The following is a 22500-nucleotide window of genomic DNA, read 5'->3' on the forward strand; positions in this document are numbered from 1 at the left end:
TAATAACCCTAATTGTGTGCTGTGCTTAAATCAAACTACATCTACTGTGGAAACGTCTAAGTGTCCGACTCCCCTTCTTTCAACCTGCCCCCCAGATATAGCAAATTATACAAACAGAAATAAAGCTCCCAAAAAGGCACATAGGGTTCAATCTTCTCAATGATAATCCCTCTTTAGTACAGATACATAATAATGGTAATGTGTGATGGAACACATACACCCTGAGGTCACATAATGGGCGCAGGTGTCACCAGTAAAATAACACTAACACTCAGGATTAGTCATCGGTAAATCAATGCCCAAGAGGTTCCTCGCAGTGTCTTCCTGGCAGCAGTCATCAAGAAGAAGCTGAAAGGTTCATTTGCCCAGCTCTGCATTTTTAGGAGCTTACCCAACCTTTCCCCCCAATTTATGGTTTCCTTGGTGGATTTCATAGTTATAATTGCTATTATAAAAGGTACGCGTTTTATTTTTGGGCACTCATTTTCACAAAGCTATAAATAAATGCCTAGCTGCTCAGCTGAGATGGGTTAGGGTTAGGGTTAACTATTTATGTACAACTGATAAGTGATCCACTTCTCCTTTAGATCAGCGGCTTTCATGACCTACAGCAATATTCCATCTATTCACGTATCAGTCAGTGGAACCACCTAAGGGATAAGGCCATATTGATGGTACTTCTATTTTCCAGTGCACACGATGGACACATACCTATGCATCCTTTAATGGCATATTATCTTGCATCATACTGGTTACCCTATGCTTTCCACACACACGTGTATGCAGTGACAACCCACACACTTACATTTGGGCATATGTTCTATTTTTAGAGCGACCTGCATTTAGCATCGCCATAACCTTAAATCAGACATTGATATTGATATGAGTATGTGACAACTTGCTATCATACATCTGTGGAATACAATATTTACGCTCTGTGAAAAAGCGTAAATAAAAAACACAGTCTGAGGTTATTTTGAAACAGAATAACTCGTGAATTTATTCAAATTGTGACGGTTCAGGGGATTCCTTCCCCTTCTTTCACTCCCTTTGTCCCTTCCCTTGCCAACCTCCCTGTGCTTACCCACTCCTGTCCCGCTCCGGCAACCTCTGATGCTGTCCCTTTGCCTCAGCGCACGCCCCGCAAGTATCGCGCACCCGCACGGTCCCCGAGCCCCTGCGGCAACGCTCCCCGCTCCCAGACCTCCTCAGTGCCCACTGCCATTCCCTCACCTCCGGTGGCGGTCCCCTCCGTCCCCCTCCGCTGGTGTGCCCGCGGCGTGGCGCTCCGCGCATCTTGTGACGCAGCCTGTGCGCGTGCACTCTCAGTTTACAGAGGGCGCACGCACACGCTCCTCTTCTAAGGCCTGTCAATCTCGACTCCTCCCATGCCCTGCAAGCAATCTCTCTGTCTGACCCCTCTGTCTCCCACTTCTCTCTCTGCTCCTCCTTTCTCTCCCATTGGTGTTCCCTCCTTTATAATCCCTGTCTGTCCTCTCTATCATCGCTCTGCATAGTTCCTGTTATCCCTGTGTGTGCAGTCCTATGCTTTGCTCTCTCTGTGTTCCAGCCTGTACCTGCTCCTGTGTATCTTTGGATTCCCCTGGCTTTGACCCCTGCTCGTCCTGGACTACCCTGCTCTCTGTAACCCTTGAACCTTGCTACGAACTCTACTTTGCTGACCTCTGGAACCCTTGGACTTGGCTTACGAACTTGACTACTCTGCTTTCTGGATCCCTGGACTTTGGCGCACGGACACGACCATTCTTACGTTTAACCATCAAAGACGTTGCAAGTATACTAACTATTTTCCAACAGGACTCTATTATCTGTAGTAGGATAGTGTAGTTGATTTAAAAATATATCTTTATTGAATTAAATGTTAAAATATTGGTGCATGGAGTGGAATAAAAAGATCAATGGACACTCTGTCTGATGACTCAGTGTTTCACATATAGTGATGACAACTTGTGTCTAATAGTGGGAACAGTGCCAGCTGTAGCAGGTCGCTACCATTGATTAGACCGCTGTTAGCAGTCTAGAGATGACAGTGTCAGATGTGCTAATAGATGAGTAGTTGCATTCCCCCAGGCCAAAAGAGGAACGTAGTGTACACAGAGGCGGATTAGTTTCAATTGCTATTTGATATAGCCTAGAGCAGCAGAGTATGCTGCATAGTAGGAGGGTGATGGTCTGTAACTTTGTTTGAAAGACTCTGCTAATTGACAAGTCAGCTGTAACTGTTCTGCCTAACCCCTGTTAGGAGTGTACAGCTCTGTCTTGCTTACAGTGGACTCTTGTATTCAACCCCCATGCAAAAATTTACTGTGGAGAGTAAATTCAGAGTTCCATAGATGCTGGGGTGAGTCAGCTGCAGGTATTTTGCCTAACCTCTGTAAGGAGTGTGCAGCTCTGTCTTGCTTACAGTGGACCCTTGTATTCAACCCCCATGCAAACAGTTACTGTGGAGAGTAAATTCAGAGTTCCACAGATGCTGGGGATAAGTATCCCTGCTGGCTAATTGTCAGCTGGAAGCATGAACCTTTATGTGAACCAAGTACTTTCCTAGATAGTATGCCTGTAATCAGATTAAATAGATGGCGTTCTGAACCATTCACCTCAATGATTGCAGCCTTGTAACTAAGTGTAGTCTACCCCCCAAGAAGCAAACCTGACACTGTCCATAAGTTAAAAGAGCCCTGGTCGATGATCGTTTCGCGTCTGCTGCTTTTTCAAGACTTATCTACCCTATACTTTAATTCAGCTTGAGCAGAGGTTCCTTTACGTTTCCTACCCCTCCCCCTCATTTCCCACGGTATATATTTTCCAACAGGCCCAGCAACGCCATACCACACTCCGGGCTTGCCCCCACTGCTGTGGGTGTGTGGTAATACCGTTCCCACCTCAGTATTGGGGTCTTGCCAGGTCTGCGGGCATACAGGCGTGACACAAATCAAGTGCACATAGGAGACAGCTTTGAAAAAAGCTCTCTAACAGATAACACGCTATGCCATATATTTATACACTAAAAACTTAGTGTCCTACCTCTATGGGGGCTTGGGCATCACTAATATCACCTCATTTTGTAATACATAACAATACTGGATAAATGTCTGTAAGATAAAAATCATTATGGGGTTAAATGGGATGTGTCTGTTCTGCCACCTGGCATATTGTATGAGAAACAGTTTCCCTGTAAGAATCTGAGCTTATCTTAAAGGCTTCTCATAACTTCTGGCCTGTTTACACTTTCATTTGGAGCTGATTGGATGAGGAAAGATCAATAAAGTCAGCTAGGAGCAAAAACATTCCATTCTCTGTTTCACACGTTCGTTCACACAGACATAAAACTCACAAAGAGAAGACAAGATGGCGGACTAAAATAGTCAAACAAAATGGCTTCCTAGATCCTAATGCTGTTATGTCAGCCCCCCTAATGTCTCAACTTCGTCAGCTCCATACTTGAGTCGATACGCTACCTAACCATTGGGGATTTTTATGTTATTATTATCTTTCACTGTATGTTCACTATTTTCAATATGTTCCCTATTGTGCTTTATTGATGTAATAAATTTTTCTTATTTTTCATTTAGTAATTATGGAGACCTATATTGAGGGTTTCCATAGTAACAGCTTTTGGGCTATCCATTATTTGCAACGACCTTATAGGGCAGGGGTCGTCAAACCGCGGCTCGCAAAGCCACTTGCGGCATGTCCGTGCGGCTCTCCTAAGGATTTGCGGGGGCAGGCGGATGATGCGGAAGCAAGAGCGTGGGGGGCGCATGATGTGGAAGCAAGAGCGTGTGGGGCGCATGATGCGGAAGCAAGCGCGTGGGGGGCGCATGATGCGGAAGCAAGCGCGTGGGGGGCGCATGATGCGGAAGCAAGCGCGTGGGGGGCGCATGATGCGGAACCAAGCGCATGGGGGCGCATGATGAGGAAGCAAGCACGTGCGGGGCGGCGACCGCGAGCATGCCAACGGCGCTTGGAGACTGGACGGTGGCCGGGCAGGTCCAATGGAGAGGAGAGCGGGAACGGAGCCCACACACCCCGCCCACACACCCCGGCAGAGACAGAAGTCTGCATCCTGCCTAATAAGGTAAGGACAACATTTGTGGCCTGGGGGGGGGGGGGAATAAGATGATGATCGGGGGCCAGTGGAGATGAGTTGATGGGGGGGAGGGATGATGATGATGGGGGCCAGTCAGCCTGAAGTGATGGTGGGAATAATGATGGGAGGGGGTGGGGCAGCCTGATGTGATGGGGGGGGCAGCCTGATGTGATGGGGGGGATAATGATGGGGACCAGCCTGATGTGATGGGGGGAATAATAATGGGGGGGCCAGCCTGATGTGATGGGGGGGGAATAATAATGGGGGGGCCAGCCTGATGTGATGGGGGGGAATAATAATGGGGGGGCCAGCCTGATGTGATGGGGGGGAATAAGGATGGGGGGGCAGCCTGATGTGATGGGGGGGGGGGAGGGTGTAAGATGATGATGATATATTTATGGCTCTTTGAAAAATTCTGAATCGTTGTGCTACTCATATTTGGCTCTTTTGGACTAAGAGTTTGATGACCCCTGTTATAGGGGATATTGATACCCCTTGACAAATAGAGTCTTATCCTTATTCCTCAGAGTGCAGGTAATTAGGGACCTTTCTCTTGACTATTAGGGAATCAACATTGTTTATATACACTCACTTTGAATAATAATATAGACTTGAAGACTCTAGTGTGCATATTTGCAGGCGCTTTCCTGTTCTGTGAAGTTTAGGGTTAGGATTATAATCACGTGACCGCTCCACAAAGCTCAGGTGCCACAGGAGCACAGAACGCCATCTCCCATAGAAAAACGAGCTTAAAAACACATGATTTAGCCACTGTGCCATGACAGCCCCTGGATTACAAACCCCATGACATAGTGGCTATTTGGGGCGCTTAAGTGCTAAAGTTATTATTTTATTTGTATTTATTTTTTAAACAGCCGCCTATCAAAGTCTAGTCCCCTGCTCAAGGCTCTATCCAATGTTGTCAATCCGGGAGATTAATAAATTACTTCAAATTTTATGATTTTAAATAAGTTTTTAATTACTAATACATTTTACAAACTACAGGGAGTTCTCTCAACATGAATTTCATTCCGTTCCCTTGTTACATCCCACACATACGCATTAGTCGGTACAAAACTTAATCTGCCATTTATTTACCTGTCCAAACTGCAAAATAATCCCAGTGCGTCTACAGAGAAATAACATCCTGCTCTGAGTTAACAACCTTCCATCATTTAGTGTCATCAGTAAAGATAGAGACTGCTTTCTAGGCCTACATTAAGGTCATTAATAGGGCCCTCATTAATTTTGTATCTGTTTGTCATAATTTGTATGTAATGGTTTATGTAATGATGACATCTCTGTACCCCCATTGTACTATGCTGTGGAATATGTTGGCGCTTTACAAAGAATAATAATAATTAATAAACAAACTTGGAAAAAAAACGTTGGCCCCAGTACTGAACCTTGAAGCATTCCACTTACAACTAGCCCGATCTAAAGATGTTGCATTTCCAATAATTATCTGCTGCCTATCCTTCAACCAGTTCTTAATCCAGGTTAAAATATTGGCACCCAGACAAATTTCCTTTATTTTTGCACATTAATCCCCTTTAGGAACCATTTAAAATCGAAATAGATCACATAAATTTCATAGATTTAAATGGGCTGTTTTCAAATTAAAATCACCATAAATTTAAATGGGAATTTTATGCCCAAAAATGTCTTCAATAGCCACTTCTGCAGATAGAGAATTAGGCCTTGTACTGTAATCCAGGGAGATGATTGTATTTTACATTTCCTTCCTGCCTGGTGTTTGTTTACATTACCTCCGTTTCAGAACACGTTACCAGTGTCCTGTTTGGGAAAGTGATGATGAAGCCTTAGCTCATTGACACATTTCTTGCGTTTCATAATGTTAATTTACGTACATTACTGGAGGCCCCATCCCCAGGAATTTGGGAACCCGGGTGTCTCGGGAGCTGAAATGAATGCAGTTCAGCTCCCGGGTGTCTCTGGAAATGAAATGAACGCAGTTCATCTTCAGAAACCCCCTGCTTCCTATACCTGGTGGTTTGCCTAGAGAACAAAGTCTTTATAACGGTTGAGGACACTAAAATGGGTATAAATGTAGTTCATGGTGTCATTTCTCTGAAGACTAAACAACTTGGTAACATGGTTAGGTAATGTATACAAAGCAGCAGAGGGGATGGCCAGCTGAGGATAAATGCTCTCTCTAGGACAGGGGTGGCCAACTCCAGTCCTCAAGGGCCACCAACAGGCTAAGTATTAGGGATATGACTGCTTCAGCACAGGTGTCTCAGTCAGTGGCTCAGTCATTGAGCCACCTGTACTGAAGCAAGGATGTCCTTAAAACCGGCCTTGTTGGTGGCCCTTGAGGACAGGAGTTGGCTGCCCCTTTTCTAGGATAATCGTATCATGCAACCACAATCGTAGCTGAATGGAACAAAAAACTGTGATGCAGACCGAGGTGAAATATTCTCGGGCAAAACAGCAATCAAGATATTTTACAAATAATATTCAAAATACAAAGTCCAGATTTTCTCGTGCTTTACTTACTCGCCAAATATTAATTGCATTTAATTTTGCTCTTGATTTTTCTTCTCTCTTATCATGCAGACATCAACTTAAATACAAACCGTTTTTGTCCAACCCCCGTTTTATTTCCTCCTATACTTTATGTAGTCGTTGTAGGGGTAAAACTCATTAAGTGTATTTTTGGCAAAAACTCACTAAATGCATTTCCTGGCTTTGAATATCTTGATATTTCTATTGAAAAACTCATTAAAGACACCTAATCTTCAGAACTTGTCATATTAAAATACCATCCTTTTTAAATCCAGAATTTTTCCTGTAAAAAAGAAAATGTAAATCTCCTTTTCCTCAAAGAATGTACAGTAGATAATGACCTCTACGACGACATTTAAAAAATAAATAAATAAAAAATAATTTATATATTATATTAGGGTTAGATCCCCCTGAGGAATGTCCTTTTTGGAGGACCGAAACGTTGGGTTTCTTGATGTACCACTATTTTCACCAATACACTTTGTGAAGTTTTCTACAATTGAGTGCTGTCTCTTGCTTTACCAGACCTTGGAACGGTAATGTATGTCTATATTATCCATATGGGGCAAACACCTACAGCCTATCAGCACCTAAGGAGTGCCAACTGTTCTATTTGACTATATATATATATATATATATATTTATATTTATAATGGCTTCGTTCAAATGTACTGTATTTGATTTTTATGTACTGTGGCATACCTGTTAGTAGCACATAATATTAGTTAATGGAAGATTTGTTTTTATTCCATACATTTACTTCATGATGTAAACCCTCTGCATGCTAAAACACCTTACTTCTGAATGTCTCTGGTGAAGCGAGTTATATTCCTTCTTCAAGTCTGCCTCTCTCTCTTCCAGGCGACCAACTGATAGAAAAGAAAAATACTCACATGAAAAATTAGTACAATCAGCAGTGGAAAATGCACTATATAAACCCCCACAGCTGCATGCATTGTTAGCCCACGACTCACTCACAGGCCATTTTAACATTTTTGCAAGAAAACTGTAAAAGAAGGATGTCGCTGTCAGTTTTCAGGGCTATCCCAGAAGCCCAAAAATAGTTTGTTTTACAGAACATGCTCAACTTTTATTAGATGTTTGTCTCATGTGCATATTTGGTCACGTGACTTCTTCTTATGCAAAAAAATAGGGTGTGTTTTTTCTTCCATATTTTTTAAATAACCCTTTTCGGTATAATAGCGAGGGAGTTAGATGGGGGCTCTAGTTGTGCAAACATGTTGAATTCAGTGACCTCAGAGGAATCGAAACCCTTCGCAGTGTCTCTCAGCTCACCATGTTTACAAACTAACTTTAAACATGTAATTAAAAATACTTGTGTATCACACTTTGGTATGAAAAGACAATCAATAACCCAGCTGTAACCCCTTAAATGCATGACTGCCATTAGTATGCTTTGTTCCCAGGGACCATTTTGCGGTTTGTGGTGCTACAAACATCGAAAACATTTGGTATAAGGTGAACGTTTGTTGGCGTTTCCACATGAGAGGAAAATGGTTTGCTCAGTATTATGGCTATGGCTGTTATTCACTGTGCTATGAAACTTTATTCATTTGCATAGGGCATCAAGTTTCCCTGAATAGGAAGATGATGACTTCATAGCACAGGGTTCTGCATTAGTTCATTTTTAACGGTGGACTGCTCCCCTATTGTGGCACTATCCATTCTATCTAATCTGTCTGTCACCACCCAGATGATCCGAATCAAGTTACAGGGACACACCTCTGGTGTCACTGACATGCCCCCTATCACACACATACACTTTTTTTAAAAGAAAGTACACCCTCTTTGAATTCCATGCTTTTACATATATACACACACACACAATAGAATATATACATACGTGTGTGTGTGTGTGTGTGTGTGTGTGTGTGTGTGTGTGTGTGTGTGTGTGTGTGTGTGTGTGTGTGTGTGTGTGTGTGTGTGTGTGTGTGTGTGTGTGTGTAAAAAAAATATAAATATATATAACAGTATTCCAAACCTTACGGTACCAGAATATCTAGGAACATTATTTATAAACAACTAGAATTAGTGATAAACACATCCAGCTGTAAAAAAAAAAAAAAATTATAATAATATGCCTTCCTGAGTTTGGCATGGCATAAAAATATACTAAAAATAACATTATAAAAATGCATAGAAGTGCAATGCAGTGGCGTTCACCTATACCTGAAGATTCAAGACTTTGTAGGACCAAGAGATAAGCCCCAGATTTACCCCCTCTGACAGTCATATGAAATGTGTACAGAGGGAAAACACTATAACTCAGAAAGATTGTGAGATTTTTGGGTGGCAAACAAGATTGAAAGAGGGTACCTTCCCATCTTAACATCAGGTGAGGCCATGAAGATAACTCTCTCCATACTACTCAGGGCCTGAGTAACCCTCCAAGGTTATCGCCAACTCGCCATCAGGAATTTCTGTTATTTCACAAAGGGACTTCTTTACCCAATATCTAAAGGCTAGTTCCCTCTTTTAGTTTCACGGGTCTCTTTAACTGGTCTCCACCTCTTTAGATTCAGACCCCATTTGTATAGCACAACATTTTTAAGAAGGTCTTCTTTGTCTTTCAAGTAGGAAGGTAACAAGGTGACGAAGGGTGTTAATGTCTGATAAAGAAAGGCGCTTTCTTTTTCACTCAAGCTATTTAGCCCCTATAATATCGTACCACCGGGGGGGATACGTAGGATTTTGAGGTATTTTTTGTATCTGAGATGACTGTCCTCTAAACCTCTTTTGATGATTATTGTAAGCTCTTTAGAAAACAGAAGAGATGGATCATTATCCAATACTCTATAACATGTTTTATTGTGGAGTGGTTTCAGATTTTTCCCAATATAGTGCTTTTCTTTTTGTAATACAAGGTTTCCCACTTTAATAGAGGGCTTAATCAGAACTCCTTTCATTGCACCAAGTTCTTTCAGAGCATTCCTTCTAAAATGATCTAAGCGCTAGATTCTGTTATTGGTGTAAATGTACTTTGGGGTTTAATTGTGTAAAGGGACCTTGCCCTGATTTTCACTCATTTTCTTCTAAGAGAGACAAGATTTTTTAGTTCAGATCATTTTCATCCAGATTGTTTAAGCCTTGAATTTGTGAGAGCCTCCTCGTTCGCAGCATACATACCAGTGAGGGTATCCGATTTACTTCCAGGATATTAAAGGGAATTTAAATGGCTGTCCAATATTAAGCGCCTACCGATAACGTTACGGGCTTCCTATTGACCTGAAGGACCCAGTAGATTTTGTGTCCATTTTGTTTCTCCCAGTGAGATGTAAAACTAGTAACTTCCCTAGGGAGTATCTCTTGGGGACTGAGTGGTGCACAGAGCAACAGATAATGTGGTTCAGCCCTGTACTCATCCTGTAAAAAACAGACCGGCCAGGATTGCTGCTTTAATGTTTAAGGGAGTCTGTCACATTTCAAAAACATGTAGATCATTGAAAAAACAACAGCACTCCAGTGGGCTTTGAAAATATTTTTTAAAAGGTGATAGGGAGTACAGATTGACGTTTCACTCCGTGTTCCAATCACCTTTTAAAAATATTGTGCTGTTGTTTTCTTCAATTATGTACATGTTATACCCCACCCACACTGTCTGGGTTCTCCACGCACCCGTGGCAGATTACCGCTTAGTATGTGAGTGCACCTTCCTCCCATCTACATTTCACAAACAAACATTTGAAAAAAATCATATAATGCGTTATTTAAAAACAGAAACAATCGGTATTTATTTAGTGTTTTGGCTATGTGCTTACTTTGATCTGCATAGTTTTTCGCTTTAAGTTCAAGTTGCCTTGTTTGTGATTCCAAATTTTCCACACGCGTTTGCAACTCTTTCTTATCTTGTTCTTGAGAATCTTCAAATTCAATAAATTTCTAGAAATAAAGAAAAAAAATGTGTGACTTGTCTAAAGTGCATAAAGATTCATTTATAATATAATGTGCTCTAGAAACCACTGAGGGTTTACATTGTGGGGCACTTCACAGATCCCCTGATCTGAATTGGATAGGTGGGATGTCATAGAATATATTTTTTATTATGTTTACATTTATGAGTGTAAAATATTTTTTCAGTGGAGGCACGCAAACCTCCAGGTGTGCAACGCCAAGGGTTATTTCAGTCATCTCATTTCACGGGTGATCATAAAGTGATCCCCCTCCACATTACATGAATGGATAATAGCCATGAGAGACAGCATGGTCATCCTATGTGGATCCAGAAGGTGGTTCCTAGTGTAACCTGAAAAAACAATATGGACGCGTAGCAACTTTTGATATTGGGGTTTTCCTTACTAAACTATGTCTGATCACCAAAACTATTCACCTTTCGCAGTCCTCTTCTTTTGTTGGTTTTGTGTCTCACTAGGAATAGTTTTGTTTAGAACACAGATATATAATATGAAATTATTCTTATGTATTTATTTGAGGGTTACACACACTTCCACGGGCTCAGAAGCACAATTTTGTTCTTACAAATACGGTAGGATTACAGACTATTTGATAGGTGTCGTCATTTTTATCAATCTAGGGTACTAAACATTCATGACAGTAAAACTGTTTCTGGGGGGGGGGGGCTGGTGAAAAAAAGCCAGATACATTTTGCATTTATGTTTGTAGCTACATTTAGTTTGAAAACTTTCAAATCACAATTGTAATTTTATTTGTTGGATGATGGTGTTCGATATGTCACAATCGGTTCACAGCTACTTTTTGCGGTTACGTAGTGTTTCCGTTCCTGAGCCTCTACCCTCCCTTGTTTATATTTTCTTTATGTGGTTGACTATTACATCTTGCATCATTACAATTTTACTTTGGGTATACATTTTGCATACATTTATTTTGTGCTTCAGGTTCAAGGCTTTTGATTTTAATTTTTTATGTAATATGCCAAATTGTCAATGTAACATTTACCATTTTTTATGCTGGCATACGTGCAAAACAATCATTTTTCTTTTTCATTCATTACAAACAAAGGCTAAGGCCCCGGTCACGCCGCTGTAACGCGCGCCCGCGCTTTTGGCGGCGCGTTCAGCCGATTCCCCGGTCTGCAGCTCACTGCAGGAGGAGAGACCGGGGGGGGCGTGGCGGAGGAGTGACGGGGGCGCGGCCATGACGTCACCAGCAGGTTCGCCCTCATTGGCTTAACCGCCGGGGGGCGTGCCTAATCGCTCGACGCGAGTCCTGCTCTCAATTCTATTGAGAGCAGGAGTAGCTCTCGCGCGAGCGCTGCGGCCCCCCCTCGCAGCGGGCCCAGCACCATTGCGGGGAGGGCTCTCGTGCGCGCAGCGTCCGCCACAGCGGACGCTGTAGTAGGCAGCGGGGGCAAGGCCAAAGAGCTATCGGCTTCAATTTGTAACCATTGCTAGCCACGCTCACTTTTTGACACATATATGTACTTTGAAACCCTCCAATCCTGTGCTCCCCTATTTTTCATACCAATTTCTAAGGATCCAGGTGTGACGGGGAGGAAAGGGTTAACACCTGATTTGCTATGCATTACTGTTGTTGCCCTGTCCCCGCCATTTTTATTCCCCATTTGCAGGCTATTCCCTGTCTGCGAGGGTAAAAGACAAGATGCATTGCTTGCCATACCCTCTAACCAACACATGATGGCAGATCTTAAATGTAAGGTAGGAGGTATTTTTTTGTAAGTCCAAGCAGGAATTACTTGGACATCTAGCTGTGATATGGGTTAATGAGCTGGGGCTATTTTTATGACCAAGCCTCAAAGGGTTTAAAAGAGTGTCAATTAGGAAAAGACCCAGAGACCCATAATGTATACAATACTGGCATACTGATGCACAGCAGATGTCAGGCTAGTGACACCTTTGAGTCAGAAACCAGACACAGTGGCACCAAGTTATGGGTGTAGCCCAGGTATGCTAAGTGGCATGGGCGTCAACCTGACCCATGCGCCCTGCCCACTGGACAGCCCTTTTGACCGGTCTTATGAACTGTGGGTAACTTGGCTATTCGTGGGATTTTTTTGTTCCCACGAGGGGATTGGATCCACATGTTAAAGATAGCTTTTGGGCAGTCTATAACTATGGCTCCCCAAGTATCCCCAGGGTGATTCCTGAATTTGAATCCATGATGTAAAGATGCAAGACTTTGTTCCAGCACAGCAGCAACCAGTCCAGGAGTGAAGGGGTTAATAACCACATACCCACAGGACTTTTAAAACCCAGGCTGCATTTCTTGCGCTTGCAGAGGACAATTTATTTTGTTTCAAAGGACAATTTCTTTCATTCCCTTATTTCAGTAAGTGTTGTTTTCAAGTGTATTCTGCAGATTTCGTGTGTTTGTCTATTAAGGAAATAAATCACAATTTATTTTGCAATTTGTTCTGTTCAATCAAGTACCCAGAAATATAAATGTGTTCATAAAAGTTGGTGTCATCGTGACACCAGGATTGATCCTAGGTTAAGTTGAGCAACAGGCGCCTTCAACCCAGGAATGTTTTGAACAGTTGGGAGGTAGTGAAGGTAGTATTTATTCATCTTGAACGGACAACCTGCCGCAGTTTGCGCCCGAGTAATCCCTGTTCCGTTCTGGTAAGTGCGCCTGCAAGGTTTATAAAAGACCAAGGTTTATGTAAGAGGTGTAGTATAGTATCAGCCAGGGATCTGCTCATATGCTTCGTTACAGATGTGGGTTGTAAAAGTGGATAGAGAGGGTGCAAGTCGGATATTGAGGGGAAGGGCATTCCAGAGGTGTGGGGCAATCAGTAAGAAAGGTTTAAGGTGGGAAAGGGCTTTAGATACAAAAAGGGGCAGAGAGAAGACATCCTTGCAGAAATGCAAGAGTCGGGAGGGTGTGTGTGTACACACACACGCTGAGGTAAAAGAAAGTAGATATGTATTTCTTATGGCGAGTGTGGATTGCTGCTTTAAGTAAAGGAGAGTCATCTGACATCAGGGGACGTGGCTGCGTAGACAGCAGTAAGGATGAAAGTCAGGCCGTCAAGAGCAGGGAAGAGCCAAAATAGGGTGGTGGCCAACCATTCAAAAACATATGGGAAACAGTCAAATGTTTCCAATTATAAAGGGTAATAAACTTCTTGGAACTTTGCCCCAAAGTTAACATTTTTTTAATATTTTGAAATCAAACAGTTAAACTGTGTTTTTAAAGATTCTTTGATGAGACTACTAGTTTGCTCTACCCCTTTTGCGAATGCTGCACAATTAGTTCAATAAAAAAGCACCAGATTTACTGTGCAACACAGTACAGAATCTGTATCAATCTAACTTTTTGCACAACATGGAGCAAACATTCATTAACTATCTCCGGTGGGAAAAGTATGAAATTTGAGTATCTTGAACCAGGCAACTGAGTTAATAAACATCAGGCATGACACCCTAATGCCTCAAAGAGGAAAATTGCACCACTTACAGGCACAAACTTTGTTACATCCCATGCAGTGCGCAACTCCTCTGCCAACGGCTCCAAGCAAGTCCCAAAGTCAGACACTGACAGAAGAGGAGCAAATGTGACACAGTGTCAGTGCAATAAACAGATGCACATAGCACCAACATAGGGGGTAATTCTATATTGTCCGAAGCGACCTATGGCGCTGCAATGTGCCGGAAACCCACATCGGAAGCTTCAAACATATAGAATTAACCCATTAATCTCAGAAGACTCATATTCAAGCCCTCTTATATGTATAAATATGTAATTTGAGTAGATCTTTAAAGAAAGATTGTACATTACATTTAAAATACTAGCAAAACAGGAAGTTGAAATGGAATTGAATTGCAGATAAATTGAAACAGCAATAATAAACACATCATTTTGCAGTAACTAGGCATTCATTTAATTTTCTTACTAACTTTATTGAAACTTCAATAGACTTATCGAGTTCCTCAGTAATTTGATCAGATAAATACAGACATCACAATATGTAAAACGTTTATCGCACAAATTTACTGAACAGGACTAAACTGTGAAGCTCCTATCGTCCCATGCAAACAAAAAGGTTGATGCCTTCACACTTAGCACCGCGTAATAAATATGGCTGTATACAAGAGAGATTTGGGAGGGAATAGGAATTCTCTTCATTGTCAAAACAAGAGCATTTGGAGGTTGAGACTTAAATCAGTGTATGAAAAAAAAATATATATATATTTTTTTTTAATTGGCAAAATTAAAGCTATCAAAATTCTGAAAGGTTCAACTAGGACGGGTTTGTGTGGCTCAGCAATAAACTGGAGATATTGCAATAAGGACTGCTCTAAAAATATAATCTATAACATTTCATTTTAAAAAAAAATAGATCATTTCTGGTGATTTTATCCAGGCTTTTATACTGCCTTAGCGATCATCACCGGCCTCTCATCTATCCCAGGTAAACCAAGGCGTTTGGTAGCGTTTCAAGCAATAATCTCGTTTCCCCGAGGACCGGAGCTGAACCGCACTATTTTTAGATCCAGTGACCCCTGGTTTCCGAGAGAACTACCGGTGTTTTCCTCCCCTTTTAGGGAACTCAAAATGGCAGCCAGATCTCGCAGGCTAATAGAAAGCAGCGTCAACGGAGGGGGTTGGAAACGTTACGACTTCCTATTAGACGATCTAAATGTCCAAGGAAGTAACACAAGCATCTAAACTAAAATATCTCTGGGAAGCAGGGGGTCCCTGATTCAAATTATGCCATTCAGCGGGATATCAGCTTTACCTTTGAATAGTCTTGGCACAATAAAGATTGATCTGTTAATATCCATGACAATAGTTTTAATACATTCCTGTGTATAATTTTAACAAAAGTCCACGTTACCAGGAAGGTGTTATGTCCTTGTCAATTTTGAAATGTGTAATGTGAATTCTGTAAAGAAATTGCTATTTAATATAATGTACGTCGACTTGTAAGGAAGAGTGAACTTTTATTAAGAGAGAAAGTAGAAATCTATAAATGTTCATGGCTAAATATCAAGGAAAACACACAAAAGGGTGACCAAGCCACCTAATAATTGCACTCATGCTGTGAAAGTAGTGAACAAGGTATACTACGAGTAGTAGTTTAATAATCTACTACCAAAAAATGGGAACAGACCACCAAAGGTACCGCAGCACCATTGAACACAAGACGCAAAATAATAAACTTTAATAGACTGTAAATCACGACGAAAATACGTGACAAAATATATACAGTGTAGTTAAAAACACTCCACGGACGAGACTGAGCAGCTAGTGAATAAATGTAGGGGCTACAGGTCCAGTGAGAAGTATAGTTGAAAGGTATAGTAACCACACTTAAACAGGTCCTGTTGATACAGGGTCTGATACAACTATATATACCCCAAGTAGATATTCACTGGAGAAACAGAACAATGTCCATGCTCACATATAAAGTAAATGCAGCAGCAGATAGAACACACACAATCCCAAAAAGTAGTGATACTGCCCTTTAAAGCTGCAGTTCATGCAATATCCTTCAGTGTTTTTTTTTTAATAAATCATTTCTGTAGTGAGAAAAAATACTTTTAGCATTTTCTGTTTTAAAAAAAAACAACTTTGAAAGACCAATTTTCTTGTATTCTATTCTAACCCTAACCCTATAGCAACGATTTACATTCCCCATATTTAAAGATGTCGCCAAACTTTGCCAATCCATAGACGGAGAACGAATTGATCGGCAGCTATGCAGTTTTTTAGGTAAGTAATCAACTAATCAACATGCACAAGTCTAACCCACGCCGACTGTTCTCTGTCTTTGATACTCTACTCAAACCACCCTCAGCTGCCTCTCCTTCCTCCATCTCCGCTCAGGACTTTGCTGACTATTTTAAGGAAAAGGTGGAATACATACGTCAGAACATCCCCTGTCTCTTCCTCCCATCCTACACCTCTTCCTAACTCTCCTCCTGCCTTCCTTGAATCTTTTTCCACTGTCTCAGAGGAGGATGTGCCGATGTTGATCGCCTCTTCTCCCTCTACCACTTGCCCTCTTGACCCCAAACCCTCCCATCTCCTAAAACCTCTTGCTCCTACTATAATCCTTACACTCACACAAATTTTTAACACCTCCCTCTGCTCTGGAACCTTTCCATCCTCCTTCAAACATGCAACAGTCATACCATTACTCAAAAACAGCAAGCTTGACCCTACCTGTCTTTCTAACTATCGACCTGTCTCCCGCCTGCCTTTTGCCTCTAAACTCCTTGAACGTCTTGTATTCTCTCGCTTGCTCCATTTTCTCAACACCTATTCTCTCCTAGACCCTCTACAATCTGGCTTCCGCACTGCTCACTCCACGAAAACAGCCCTCACTAATATAAACTGACGACCTCCATGATGCCAAAGACAGAGGTCATTACACTCTGCTCATATTACTCGACCTCTCTGCAGCATTTGACACCTTGGACCACCCTCTTCTCCTTCGCATTCTCCATACTCTTGGTATTCGGAACAAAGCTCTATCCTGGATCTCATCCTACCTCTCCCATCGTACTTTCAGTGTCTCTTCTGCTAACACCTCCTCCTCTATTGATCTCTCTGTGGGGGTACCCCAGGGCTCTGTCCTGGGACCTCTTTTCTCCGTATACACTCTCTCTAGGTGACCTAATAACATATTTTGGGTTTAATTATCACCTCTATGCTGACGACACACAAATATATTTCTCAACACCCGACCTTACACCTGCTGTACAAACCAAAGTTTCTGAATGTCTCTCTGCTATATCATCCTGGATGGCCCTCCGCCGCCTTAAACTCAACATGGCTAAAACAGAGCTCCTCATACTTCCTCCCAAACCTGGCCCTACTACCTCCTTCCACATTACTGTTGGAACTACGATCATTCACCCAGTAGCCCAAGCACGCTGCCTAGGGGTCACACTCGACTCCTCTCTCACATTCGCCCCTCACATTCAAAACAATTCTAAAACCTGTCGCCTTTTCCTCCGCAATATAACAAAGATGCGCCCTTTCCTCTGTTGCTCGACTGCTAAAACTCTGACTCAGGCCCTCATTCTCTCCCGTCTTGATTATTGTAACCTCCTGCTGTCCGGCCTTCCTGCCTCTCACCTGTCTCCTCTACAATCTATCCTAAATGCTGCTGCCAGAATCACTCTACTCTTTCCTAGATCTGTCTCAGCGTCTCCCCTCCTGAAATCCCTCTCCTGGCTTCCAATCAAATCCCGCATCTCACACTCCATTCTTCTCCTCACTTTTAAAGCTTTACACTCTTCTGCCCCTCCTTACATCTCAGTCCTAATTTCTCGTTATGCACCATCCAGACTCTTGCATTCTGCTCAAGGATGTCTTCTTTCTAACCCCTTTGTATCTAAAGCTCTCTCCCGCCTTAAACCTTTTTCACTGACTGCCCCACACCTCTGGAATGCCCTTCCCCACAGTACCCGACTAGCACCCTCTCTATCCACCTTTAAGACCCACCTTAAGACACACTTGCTTAAAGAAGCATATGAATAGCACTGTGGATATTCTGAACACAATACATAAAGCTTGGCCCCCTGCAGACGCACTTACCAGAACGCCCTCCTACTGTCTCTGTACGTTCTCCCTACCTACCAATTAGACTGTAAGCTCCTCGGGGCAGGGACTCCTCTTCCTTAATGTTAGTTTTATGTCTGAAGCACTTATTCCCATGCACTGTTATTTATATTATCTGTTATTTATTTGATTACCACATGTATTACTACTGTGACGTGCTATGTACATTAATGGCGCTATATAAATAAAGACATACAAGTAGAGATTGCCCACATTAAACTATTGAAGTTAACAAAAAAAACGGGCGCCTGAACTGCAGCTTTAAGTATCCACACACTGTTACATTCACAGTGCTCTGCTCGTCACCATGACAGTGAGGAGGACTGACGTCACTCTACCCGACAGCTGTTTCGCACGTCTCGGCGCGCTTCTTCACAGGTGGAGAAGTGAGCATGGACATTGTTCTGTTTCTCCAGTGAATATCTACTTGGGGTATATATAGTTGTATCAGACTCTGTATCAACAGGACCTGTTTAAGTGTGGTTACTATACCTTTCAACTATACTTCTCACTGGACCTGTAGCCCCTACATTTATTCACTAGCTGCTCAGTCTCGTCCGTGGAGTGTTTTAACTACACTGTATATATTTTGTTACGTATTTTCGTCGTGTTTTACAGTCTATTAAAGTTTATTATTTTGCGTCGTGTTCAATGGTGCTGCGGTACCTTTGGTGGTCTGTTCCCATTTTTTGGTAGTAGATTGTTAAACTACTACTTGTAGTATACCTTGATCACTACTTTCACATCATGAGTGCAATTATTAGGTGGCTTGGGTGACCATCTGGTCACCCTTTTGTGTGTTTTTCTGTATCCATTTCCCCTATGCACCAGATATTTCATTGTCTGTTTGGTGAGCGTAGTGTCTCTGTACTAAATATCAAGGAGTCTGAGTGATGACCAATGTGTATGCATCATGGATATTTAGGAGGGAATATGGGAGATTTCCAAACTTTCCATAGTAATGGTTGACTTGTCATGTTGCGAAGAACGCGTTCAAATTATCCTTGTGTCTGTAATTAAGTCCTTCATTTGTATATAACAAACCAAAATTCATGGGCATGTAGCACCCATATAAGAGAGGGGGAAAAAACACACGCTTACAATATTAAAATATTAGTGCTGCATGTTGAACCTGTAGGTATGTGTGCGACAGTGAATTTTTGCCGTAGGGTTACAAGGTGTTAGGTGCTGACATTAGCAGGGTGACCAGTTAGGTGTATATATATATAGGTTATATAGTGTAAGTGGCATCATGCACTCTTGTGAATTTCAAACTGATTCTGTTAAGTTTCTATTTGGTATAATGTTTCTCTATGGAGAAAACAGAAACATACATTTTTGATGCCTTAATATCCATGAACCTCCCAGATAAACCGGGGACGTCTTTATTTATCATGGACGTTTGCTGGGGAATGGGGTAAATAGTTTTAATCTTCCATCAGAATCGCAACCTTTTATCAGAGAAAGAAAAATCATGGGGGGGGAACCCCCAAGGGATCCCCCCCCCAAATGGAGGGAAGAAAAACGGGATCCCCATAGAGAGGGGATGGGGAAAGGGATCCCCATAGAGGGGGGATCCCCATAGAAAGGGGGTGGGGAAAGGGATCCCCATAGAGAGATGGGGGGGAAGGGATCCCCATAGAGAGGGGGGATCCCCATAGAGAGGGGGTGGGGAAAGGGATCCCCATAGAGAGGGGGTGGGGAAAGGGATCCCCATAGAGAGGGGGGGAGAGAAGGGTTCCCCATAGAGAGGGGGGGAGAGAAGGGACCCTATGGAGAGGGAGGGACCCCATGGAGAGAGAGGGAGGGACCCCATGGAGAGAGAGGGAGGGACCCCATGGAGAGAGAGGGAGGGACCCCATGGAGAGAGAGGGAGGGACCCCATGGAGAGAGAGGGAGGGACCCCATGGAGAGAGAGGGAGCGACCCCATGGAGAGAGAGGGAGCGACCCCATGGAGGGAGGAAGGAATCCCCGTGGGATGGCTATAGAGCCCCTTATTTCAATGCACACAGCAGGAAGCGGCCTAGTAAACAATCCCCCGGTAACCTCCCCACCTCCTCGGCGTGTTTCCTCAGCGCCTTCTCCCTCTCGTACTGTGTGATCAGCTGCTCGTTGTCCTCCCTCAGCAGCTCCAGCTCCACTTCGTGCTCCTGGTTCTCGGCGAACACAGCGTCCAAGTTCTCCAGCACCGCGACCACCAGCGGCATGAGCTCCTTCACCGCCTCCTCGTCATACTTCCCTATCAGCCGCTCAAACTCGCGGTATATGGAGCTGGCGAGACCGGACACCCGCTCAGACATCATGGCGGAGGTGCCGGGGTCCTCCTGATACACCACCCCGTCTCCCAGCTCCATGTCCCCGGGTCTCCGGGGGAGCCTTATCACACAGGCACTTTGTATTCCTCGCGCCTGGCTTCCTTCCTTCCTTCGCCTCCTGTGACGTCACACAAGCAGCCGCCTTCCCGCCGCCCCCTCCCGGGGAACAGCTGGGCGCGTGGGGCTCAGGAGAACGTCACATGGGTATGAGTGTGTACATGTGACATGGGTATGAGTGTGTACATGTGACATGGGTATGAGTGTGTACATGTGGACATGTCACATAGATGTGAGTATTTGCCTGGGAACATATCATAACTTTTTTGCATTTGGAGAGGAAGAAAGTTTAGTTTTGAAGTGATTCCTTGGACGGCACTCTTAATCATAATCGTGTTAATCCGAATCAGTGTTTACACTGGTTTCTTACTAAATTTTACCAGTTGTAAAACAATTACAGTACCAGTTTCCTTTTCGACTCATGATTTGTAACTGACAATATCTCCTTTTTTTTAATATAGATTTTGAGGTAAGCAGCTCCAAATGATTCACTAGCCTGGAAACTTGAGGTTAAACTGATTCACTACAGTGCACTATTAAACCTAATACATTCACACACTCATCGCACACACCAATTGAAAGACAATTAGCAGTCTAGTTTTTGACTCACGACATGTAACTGTAATATATATCTTCTTTGCATTGATGTTTAAGGTATACATACATAAAAAAAAAAGGTGCCACAAGTCCTACTAAGCAATTAGTGTGTGTGTATATATATATATATATATATATATATGTATATATATTTATGTGTGTATATATACATATGTATATGTGTGTATATGTGTGTATATGTAAAAGGGTATGTCTTTTCTGCCTATCCCCATCCGTTTATGCAAGGCCTGCTAGCTGCAGGCTGTAACGGATTAATCTGTGGGCTTTTTGACCCCCCTCATGCCCCTCTTATGAGTGACAGAAGTAAGGTGATGACTCATGGCCTGTGTAAGCCTATCTGGTATAGGTATAGACCATGAGCCCGCCCCTTCTTGATCCTACTAGGAGGGAATGCAAATTTAGTTAAGTCCTGTTCCTGCTCTGGAGGAAAGAGGAAGCAGAGCGCTGTGAGTCTCTCCCATAGTGGGATGAGAGTGCTCAGCCTTGGGGCTGAGAGAACATCTGACCAAGGAAGATGACCCTATACTATCAGGGTGAAGCACCATCCAGAGGTGAGAACCCAATGAACCTTTGCACCGCTGCAAAGATCTGATGCAGTGACTGCTGAATAAAGCCCTTTGTTAATTATACACCAGCCTGGATTGAGTCTGTGCATGTGGTGTATGGAAGATGTGCTTCAGAGAGGACTGTCTCTGGTACTACCAGAGCCCCCTGAAGCTGGAGGCGCTGAACACCAAAGGAAAGAACTACAGATTACATCAAAAACCTGTCCTGATCTCCACTACACCGCAGATCAGCTCTCCTGAACCTACAGGTATGCCTCAGCACCACACGGTAGCAATAAAGTGGATCTCTCAGAGGGTGGGGGAAACAGTGATATATACACACACACACAAACAGTTGTGTGAAAAAGAAAGTACACCCTCTTTGAATTCTATGGTTTTACATATCAGTACATAATAATCATCTGTTCCTTAGCAGGTCTAAAATTAGGTAAATACAACCTCAGATGAACAACACATGACATATTACACCGTGTCATGATTTATTTAACAAATATAAAGCCAAAATGGAGAGGCCATGTGTGAAAAACTAAGTACACCCTTACTGCTTCCATAGGAATTAAGATGCTAAGTAGCAGACAGGTGCTGCTAATCAAATGCCCTTGATAAATTGATCATCAGCAAGTGTGACCACCTCTATAAAAGCCAAAGTTGTAGCAGTTTGCTGGTCTGGAGCATTCAGGTGTGTTTTAACACAATGCCAAGGAGGAAAGACATCAGCAATGATCTTAGAGAAGCAATTGTTGCTGTCCATCAATCTGTGAAGGGTTATAA

General features: G+C 42.8%; 1 protein-coding gene across 4 annotated transcripts in view; it reads right to left on the reverse strand.

The window, feature by feature from the left end:
• Positions 1-20643, reverse strand: part of SPAG9 (sperm associated antigen 9) — a 141202-nt gene extending 120559 nt beyond the window's left edge. For 3 of the 4 annotated variants that reach the window (XM_075579573.1, XM_075579577.1, XM_075579575.1), the window contains exons 1-3: positions 20228-20642; positions 10420-10540; positions 7439-7509 (exon numbers count right to left, since the gene is read on the reverse strand). In XM_075579573.1, coding sequence (XP_075435688.1) covers positions 7439-7509; positions 10420-10540; positions 20228-20527 — 492 coding nt within the window. In that variant the 5' untranslated portion in view covers positions 20528-20642. Of the gene's footprint in view, positions 1-7438; positions 7510-10419; positions 10541-20227 lie in introns of all 4 variants that reach the window. The other variant, XM_075579574.1, reaches the window with a different exon arrangement.
• Between the last annotated feature and the right edge of the window lie 1857 nt (positions 20644-22500).

The sequence above is a fragment of the Ascaphus truei genome, chromosome 22 (assembly GCF_040206685.1).
Source record: "Ascaphus truei isolate aAscTru1 chromosome 22, aAscTru1.hap1, whole genome shotgun sequence".
Classification (NCBI taxonomy): domain Eukaryota; kingdom Metazoa; phylum Chordata; class Amphibia; order Anura; family Ascaphidae; genus Ascaphus; species Ascaphus truei.